The sequence below is a fragment of the Arachis hypogaea genome, chromosome 10 (assembly GCF_003086295.3).
Source record: "Arachis hypogaea cultivar Tifrunner chromosome 10, arahy.Tifrunner.gnm2.J5K5, whole genome shotgun sequence".
NCBI classification, from domain to species: Eukaryota; Viridiplantae; Streptophyta; class Magnoliopsida; order Fabales; family Fabaceae; genus Arachis; species Arachis hypogaea.
Window position 1 is genome coordinate 823,011 of NC_092045.1, and position 9,703 is coordinate 832,713.

At 30.4% G+C, this 9,703-nt stretch overlaps 1 protein-coding gene across 1 annotated transcript; it reads right to left on the minus strand.

The window, feature by feature from the left end:
• Positions 1 to 1,706: 1,706 nt before the first annotated feature.
• LOC112714383 (subtilisin-like protease SBT5.6) lies at positions 1,707 to 9,355 on the minus strand. Its single transcript, XM_025765968.3, has 8 exons — positions 9,245 to 9,355; positions 8,509 to 8,938; positions 8,289 to 8,400; positions 4,918 to 5,479; positions 4,660 to 4,757; positions 4,185 to 4,542; positions 3,821 to 4,037; positions 1,707 to 2,436 (listed from the first exon to the last, which is right to left on the minus strand). The coding sequence occupies exons 1-8, from the start codon at positions 9,329 to 9,331 to the stop codon at positions 1,889 to 1,891; spliced, it is 2,412 nt and encodes an 803-aa protein (XP_025621753.1). The 5' UTR covers positions 9,332 to 9,355; the 3' UTR covers positions 1,707 to 1,888.
• Positions 9,356 to 9,703: the final 348 nt, after the last annotated feature.

Genomic DNA, 9,703 nt, shown 5'->3' on the forward strand with positions numbered 1-9,703 from the left:
ACTTAGGTGGATAATTTGAAGGTGTAATGTGTTGTTAAGAAATGTTGTATACTTGCATAAATATATATATTATATATTAGTTATGTATTCAGTGAAAAGATAGCTAAAATTTAAGAAATGTATTCATGGAATGTAATTTTAATTTAGTGATAGTTCTAAAAATATTTTTGATATGTATTATAGTATCAGCAACAATATTAGACCCAACCAACTACTGCCTTAAAATGTTACAAGTGGATTGAAATTAATCTCTATAAAACATCAACTATTGAAACTTATTTTTCTTGTTTCCATCCATGTGATCAATGATGCTTTCATAAATATTGTCATAATATAATGAGATTCAGTAATTGCAAACAACAGACAATCGCATATATGTGATGATTTATAATCATTCTTCACTATCTAGCTATATAACTCTGAAATCTGTTGAATTGGGATGGTAATTGGTAACTGATGATAATATAAATGTGTATAATGCCAATGGTGCAGGTACTATTACTCTTGTGATTCTGGAATGGCTTGCAACAAAAAGGTGAAAATAAAATGATTTAATTGTTTATACCATTTTGTCCCAACTAATTTCTACATTTTAAGACTTCAAGGCAATAAAAACTTTCTGGTATAAAAATAAAATGATTCAATTATTTATTGGTACTATTTTTCTTTTAACAAAATGGTTAGAATCATTTTATATTATATGTAATATATGTACTTGTGCAGTATCGCTTCTTAGTGGCTTTGACTCTCCTATAGTTTGTTTATGTGTACTCTCAGCATGAAGTTAGAGCATGCTCAAATTCATCAGAAATTATTGCATATATCTTGATGGACCTACCACCATGTCTTGTAAGCCTTAAATGTTCATGTTACATGTAATGATTATTTCTCTGAAGATTGTGCATTTTTGTTTTGGTCAAGACACTTGACACATGCTTTCAGGTCCCATGTCATCGACTTTAACATTTGGAGTTATGCATATCAATTCAGACTCTTCCAACAATAATGAATTGGTTTTGGAGCAGCTTTTGAGAATAAATAACAATAATAATGGCGGCATCATCCCATCTTAATATCTTATTCAAGTCTTTCATATATTGAAGTTACTTACCTTTCAGTGATTGTTGATTTAACATCTTAAGTTGTTGCTATATACTCCTTCTGCCATGCCATGTGTGTGAGTGCCATAACTTCTAATCTTCTAGCCTCAACCCTTTCTCTTTTTGCTTTTTTTGACTGAGATTGGTGGTCAATTTGCCATAACTATATAGTAATTTTAGAGAATAATGTTTTTTTAGATAGTGAACGCTAGAGTGTTAATATCTATTTAATTTGGGGTGCATTTTAATTTTTAGAAGGTACAGAACTTGAATTTTTTTATGTCTATTTAAAAAATTTGAGATACAGAAATCGAATTTTCTAATTTTAATTCTTTCCACAATTTTAGAAAAACAAAAGATTATAATACTACAGTATATCATATATCTCACTTCCATTAAAATAAAATTAACCTCTGCTTGCTATCTAATTTAATATAGGAAGCATTTCTGGTGTTCCATCGTCTTTTTCTGAATGCTAGACTTGCAACTTGTTTAGTTGTTTGTATTTAGAGTATCGAACTTTCAGAAAACGACGTTGGAACACGTGAAACGTTTCCTAAACTCTTTATAGTGTTACTCTTGTATGGACTATAATAGCACACATAATTTCTGAAATATAACCCACAGCATTACTTTCCCATATTCTTAACATTATAACATATTATATATTTCATGATCCTAGCTACTATATACCATCAACTTGTGCTTCTAGTAGTTGTACCTTATCTGAATCATGCATGCTCCTCCAATAATAAATCAATTGAAATTATTAACAAGAGGCAATAATATTAGGTAAAAGACACTGCAACTTGGCTTCTTACAACATGATTCTTGTTAGTCCAAGCATACCATCCAAAGTAGTATCTAGCTGGGCCATCCTTGTTTGAAATCTGACCCATCTTTGCTGTCACTGTGATATTGAAGCTAATTTTCTGTCCAACATGATTGAATGCAAGAATATTTGGAGTTGCTGTGATGGAAAACTCCTCTGATGACTTAGCAGTAAACGTGTAAACACTGGTGCTCTTACCAACATTGGTGACTGTCCTCTTAATATTCTTAGTTCCATTGAGTCTGTGGATTTGTATGGATGGATGGTTGAGATCTGTTGGTTCAGGCAATGATGTTGAATTTGGACATTTATAAGTAACTTGAAAGTATTGAGTCGCTCCAATGCTACAAGTATAGAGAAGGTAGTCCATGTAAGAAGCATCATAAACTAGTCCAGGATCTGCTGCCTTTACAGGGTTGAAGTGTCCAGCACCAATTGCAAATGGGGTTGCAGGATCACCATTTGTGTCAGTTAAAGGATTTCCTGTGTTGTCTGTTGTCCCAGCTGCATAATACAAATTGAAATTAGGCTAGCTAACCATGGTAATTAAATTAATCAACCATCAAGTGTGTGTTTGGATTACAGTTTGCAAACCGGGAGTTTGAATAAAATTGATTTTGCAAACTTGATTTTGATAAAAAATAAGTTTGTGTTAAAGTGATTTATGTTTGGCAATATTTATATCAAAATGGATTATAGTAAAATAAATGTTGTTTGGATTACACTATTTAAAATCACTTTTAGATACAAAATTACTAAAATAGACATCAACTTAAATCATTTTTGTATATTATTTTAATTTAGATATTTGAATAGATCTTATTAATTAATTCTATAATAAAATTAATATTTATACACTAAAATAAAAATAATATATAAAAATTGGCAAAATATACTTTTAATTAAAACTAACAAAATATAAATTTTAGAGAGTACTAAGAATAATAAAAAAATTAAATATTTATCTTGGTAGTAATTGAAATAAATCAAAAAAAAATTTATGATATTTTTTATATAGTATATTTTTAGTACTCTTAGTACTCTTTTTTAGTACTCTTTTTTAGTATGTTATAATTTTTTATTATTATTATTTACAATTAATTTTTTTGTTTAATTTACTTTCTTAATAGGATCAATATATTATATTATAAAAAAAATAAAAATAATACAAAAAATTATAATTATAAAAGTGTATAATATTAAATAAATAATTAATAAAAAAATAGTAAATAATAAAAAAATAATTCATATAAACAAAAATAATATAAATAATACAATAGTATGCATAAAGGATAAAATTGGTAAAAGATAAATAAAGATTGAGTATTGATGGCTAAAAGTCCGTTAGTGAAACGCAGAAGCTTAAAATTGTTGCTTCTTGAAAACGTGGTTTTGAATGCAAAATCACTTCTGCGTTCATGAATAAAAAATTTGCCAAACCAAAAATTGCAGCTTTCAAGATATCTAAACGTACTTCTTCTCTTTGAATGTGGTTGCCAAACACACCCTAAATTAGTTGGTAGTGGATTATTATGTTGGAGAAGTTATATTACAGCTCATTTTTTTTGGATATGAGAAGCATGTGTGTTATATGGAGAATGTGGATGTTAGATATGTACGTGGGACAGTTTTTTTTTGGAATAAGGGATGAAGAAATCGGATCATTCGATTTCTTTGTAAAAAAAATTAAGCCTACTAATCGGACTGTCCGATTAGTATGGAAGAAAAAATTTAAATTTTGACGAAGGTAATCGGACCTCTGATTTGTATTCTCAAAACTCCGATTTTTGTTTCTGATATCACAGTTGTGTAAAGCACGTATACATTCTATAATTGCGTCCTACACTATTTCCCCAACCACATCTAAATTAAAAAGTGGTTATATTACCTGTGGTGATGAGAGCAGACCTTATAGCAGCAGAGGTCCAAGTAGGGTGTATAGCTTTTAGAAGAATAGCAGCAGCAGAGACATGAGGGCAAGCCATGGAAGTTCCTGATAAGATGTTGTACTTAACAACTCGTTTATCTAGATTTGTCACTTTTGTGGGCCCATCTTCTGCAGTCCATGCTGCTAATATGTCTACTCCTGGAGCTACTATGTCAGGCTGCATTATATTCCAAACCCACTCAGTTACTACTCATCAAACTTTTGAAACTTGAACTTGAAACTATACTACTCAATGTAACATGTTAGTATGCTACTCTCTACAGATTAAAAAATTGGCATGAAATTAAATATAGTGAAGGGTCACCTTGAGAATATTAGGGTCAATTATATTTGGACCCCTGCTAGAGAATGAGGCCAATAAGGGTGCTGGTCTGGTATTCAACACAGTTGTTCCAGGTAGAATATATGCTATTGGATTAGAAGAAGAATTGATGTATTGAATGAGTTTCAAGACATTTTGATAGGTAACTACAGTAGAAGGAATGAAGTAAGCGGCATAATATAGAGTATTCCCAAGTTGTTCATTGTTTCCTAGGATGAAACCAACACCACCAGATCTTTCAACTTCCAATCCCTTTCTTATGTTTTCTCCTTCCCCTCGCATGCACACAACTATTTTCCCCTTGACCTTTTTAGGATCAAGGCTGTTGTCCAAACAGAATCTGCATATATCATTACACAAATCTAGTATTTATTATTTAATTACTTTCTCTATCTATTTATTGCCATATCATATACTAATCAATATATACAACACCAAAATTGAAAACTATACATACCCAGAAGCATTAGTAGGTAGGCCTGGAAGTTCAACTTGGCTTGCCAGCACCAATGGGTAGAAGCTGTTTGGCATGTGCACTGGAGTAATTGATCTACCCTGATATTGACATGGATATATATAAGCACTGCAATATAATTGTGTCTAATGAGTACTGTTATTGAGAGTGATGTTTAATATCTTTACTTTGATTATAACTTATATATGTAATTAAGTTTTTCAATTTTCAAACCCTTAGTGAAGTTAAACTTATTATTACCTCAATAATTGTGCCACCTTGTAGCATAATTGGTGCAACAAATGAACGATCCACAGTACTAGCACCAACAGTGATGATCCATGGTGCAATGTTTGACAAATTTGAAGGCAATGGACCATTATTCCCAGCACTACAAACCACCACAATGTTCTTCTTTGTTGCATGTAATGCTGCCGTACCAATCACATCATCCTTGTAAGGAATTGGTGTTTTGTAACCAATGGAAGCGCTTAAGACATCAACTCCATCACCAATGGCATCATCCATGGCCTTAAGAAGGTCAATATCTATGCATACATTGCCTTTATGTTTTGATTGCCCTTTGATGGGCCAACATGCTTTGTATATGGCAATGCGGGCCATCGGGGCTCCGCCAGAGGCTGTGCCGTTGGCGAAGCCCCCAATGGCCGAGGCACTTGGAACCGCACGGCCTGCGACTATGGAGGCCGTGTGAGTTCCATGCCCATCTTTGTCACGGGCTGACTTGTAGTCTTCCTCTTCATTTAGAGGGCCATATTGACTTTCATAACCTTGTAAGTAATATCGTGCTCCAATGATCTTTCTACATTACAGGACAAAGAAAAATAGCATCATTCAATTTCTGTATCTAAGTTGCACATTTCTAAGAAAATTAGAAAAGTAATATTGTTTGAGAAATGATTCTATTATTATACTAATTCACTCATTATTATGTGCTACTAAATAAGATGTATATATGTGAATGCTTCTGAAATGGTTCTATTATACACATTTTATATATATAGAAAAGGACTCCGTCATCAAAAGTATTTTTGATATATTATTTATAGAGTAAATGGTCAAATTAGTCCTGAAAGAATATTCGTTCTTCAAATCGGTTTTCAAAAGATTTTTTTAATCAAATTCGTCCTTTCGTCCTTTAAAAATTTTAAATTAGTGATATTAGTCCTCACGTCACTTTCATTGCTAACGACGACAGAGTTTGTTGATGTAATACGTTAAGTAACATCACAATACATACCTAGTAGTCCTAATTGACTATTAACATGATTAATTTATGAAATTAGATCACATCAAATTCAAATTGAGGGATTCTAATGCCTCAAATTCTCTCCTCAATTAGGTTTTAATTTAATCTAATTTTATAAATTTATTATCTTAATAGTCAATTAAGACTTTTAGACATGTATTATGGTGTCACTTAACATGTCACATTAGCAAATTTTGACATTATTAATAAAAAAAAATGGTAAAGACTAACATGACTAATTTAATTTTTTTAAAAAATAAATTTAATTAAAAAATCTTTCAAAAACCAATTTAAAAAACGTGTGATTTTTTAAAGACTAATTTAGCTATTTATTCGTTATTTGTACCACTCATTGGAACATTTTTGAAGAAAGGAATATATATATATATATATGTCAAGGGTCCCACGTATAATAATGCACTGAGCAAGATATATGATAATAGTAGCAATAATTCAATTATATATTTATATAGCTATTATTAAATAATTTTACCCGAATAATCTATATATATATTACTTTTCCATTCTATTAATCTATCCTATTGGTAACATATTAACATACATACAGTATTTCTACTTATTACTTTATTTATTTTAATTTTTTTTTATAGGTTTGTACTTAGGTTCAATAACATCACGAGAGTAGAAAACTATGACTTGTCAGAGCAAAATATTTTTCATTCACAGGTGTATCATCATTCCAAGAAGGATTAAAATGTTGTCCTTTTGTTCACTCTCTCTCTTGCATGTGTGTTTGGATGTTTTGATATGCATTGACCATTCAGTAGTCATGAATTCCATTCCACTAATTGCAACATTTCGATTTTTCCTTTCATCGTTTATCTATTTCAAGACCATTAGATTTAATCACACAAGCCAAGAGAAAGGAAAGGACATTCACAAAATCATAAAGATGAGTCCAGAGATATATAGATTGAGACTCACAAGATGAAAAAAACAAAAGAATACAAAAAAAATAATTAAGTCAAAAGGACAAAAGCTTCGAAATCAAATCATATCATCTAGATGAGGAATTGGAATAAGCTCCAAAGATACACTACTATTTATTAGAATCTACTATTAACCCCCCATATATATGGATATGAAAAATTCCTTCTTTAACCCATTATCCTTTTCTAATTAATCCAAGAAAATATGATATATTATAATAAAACAAAGATTATTGTCTTGATAGTACTCAATCATTAGATTCTAGAGTAAAAAAAAATCTCTTAAAGAAGAATATTAGATTCTAAAGTAAAAAAAAATCTTAAAAAAAATATTGTGTTATCAGTTATAAAAAACACTGCAAAATAATTTTAAATATGCATGAATATACATATATCTTTCTTAGCAAGTAAGATAATGGATATAACACTACACTATATATACTGGGTAATGTTAGGTAGACAAAAAAAACAGGCAGAACTTATCTTATTTAACATTAATTAATTGTTGTAACAATTAATAAATACTAAATAAGATAAATTATGGCTGTTTTTGGCTGATTTTCTTTGATTACTAAATATTTTCGTATATACTTTATTTCTCTAGCTACTAAGTAGCTTTGGGATCTCTGATTTAATTATTTATGTAGGGTGAAAATGACATGAGCATAAACTATTCTACATAGATAATGAAATAAACTTTTGCTTTAGTAATATTCAAGCCAAATACTCTTTAGTATATAAATTTAATTACTAATTGCCTCCCTCAAACTGAACTCAAGAAAGCTAAAAGATCCCCCCAAAAAATAAAACTAAAAAAAGAAACCCTATTCAAAGTTCTAAAGTTCATTAGCAAAAACTTCTATTTCAAAAGGCAATTGTCTTATTATTATTATTATAACAAAAAAAAAAAGAAGGCTCAAATTTAAATGCTGCAAGTAGATAAGATAGGAGTATCCATAAAGAAAAGAAAAAAAAAAGCAACTCAAATATAATTGTGGATTTTTTGAAGAGAATATATTTATGAGAAAAGTCGAGAAAGTTCAGAGGGCCAGTAGATTTTGTAGTTTTTAGTCATCAATTAGCTATTAATAATATTTTTAATGGTATGAATTGCATCTAATAGTGTAGAATCATTCAATTTTCTTTTAATAATTAAGTATTGGCCAAAATTTAACAAAAATGCTGGCTCCATAACACTTCTATATTTATATATAAAATCTTAATGTGATGTAATGTAACAACAAATCTATTCACATGCAATAGAATTGGACTTATTATGCATATGCTCATAGCTACATCATATATATGCCACACATAGAAGGATTGAAAGTAGAAAGGATTAGTGTATGTATGTAAGAGAAGTTGAAATAGATAAAGAAAATAACAACAATAATTAAGTATAGATAATTCACCTATTACACTGAGATGAGTTGAAAGCAGTTCCATTTTGACAGATTCCTCTCCATTTTTGTGGAACAGGCTCCATTCCTTCATCACTGAAGCTCTTTGATTCAGGCCACACCCCTGCATTATAATTGGTACTAATTTTCTAAGTACTTGATGATGAACACACTAGAAAAAAATTACTTACTTAATTACTACCATTATCAGAAAAATTATATATATAATTACCACTATCAATCATTCCAACAATGAGATTTTGTCCATAGTTAGCTCTGCATAACAAATCTTGTCCATTTTTTATCTTTTGATGTGAAGATAATTCTTCATAATCAGCCCAATTAGGATTCAAAGGACCTTCTAATCCAACAAACTCCCATGATCTTGTTGTATGCAATGAATACATCATTCCCTTGCTCTTATGCACACGCACCACTCCCTCCATTTCTGACACCTCCTTTGCTTCTTCTCTGCTAAGCAATGCTGCAAACCCCTTCATACTGTGCCTGTAACTGTAAAGAAGTGAAGCTTTTGCTTCCTCCTCACTTTCTTTCACTGAAGACAAATAAGAACGATGAACATTCTCTATTTCTTCATCATCATGATGCAGCTCTCTTTGTGTTTGTGTTTCATCTAGTCCTCCAAGCTCCACTATGTAAATCTGTTAACAACTTAATTAAGATATATAATTACACATCAATAAGAGGGAGCTACTCAAATGAAGATGTAAAAAACATCTTTTTATGAAGATGCTTTGTATAAAAGTGTGATTTATTAATTTGGCCACACTTCAAATAAAAACAACACTTTTATAACATATCAAAATCTAACTCTACAATCCATCATCTAAAGGTCAAAAAGAAAAATCATCACATGAAGACAATTATAATATCTTCATGGGAGTACCCACCTCAATAAGAAGCAGCAGCAGCAGCAGCAGAAGAAGAATATGAAATTTATACAAGACCTGGTTGGTCAATTTGGTGCATGAGGCCAAGGCAGAAAGAAGGAGGAGTAGACAAGTTGTGAAAATGATGTTCTTCATTAAGATCATTTTGTTGAGACAAGTGCCACCATATGATATATGGAATAATAGTGTGTATGTGTGTATATATATACATAGATATAGTATGTAATGGGTGCTATATATTATCTTAGGAAAAGTATGAGGAGACAATGTAATACTTGTACAATGTGTACAATACTTGTACAATGTGTACAATGGAGATTTACGAAGAGTATTAAAGATATAATCATTAATGTTACTTAAACTTTTGGGATGAGTGGTATCATGACATGGTATTAAAGCGCTAGATTCAAAGTCAGTTTAATCTTTTGGGAAGATGTTTATTATCCCTAGTACTCAGATAGTTATTCTAAATAGTATATGGGATATTCATTTTGTAACTCAATAGTCCATTGTACA

Coding starts and splice junctions, on each gene's coding strand:
- LOC112714383 (XM_025765968.3), bottom strand. CDS start 9,331: ATGATCTTAATGAAGAACATCATTTTCACAACTTGTCTACTCCTCCTT. Junction 4,038..4,184: donor TTGACCCTAATATTCTCAAG/GTGACCCTTCAC, acceptor AATATAATGCAG/CCTGACATAGTAGCTCCAGG. Junction 2,437..3,820: donor GTCTGCTCTCATCACCACAG/GTAATATAACCA, acceptor TGTATTATGCAG/CTGGGACAACAGACAACACA.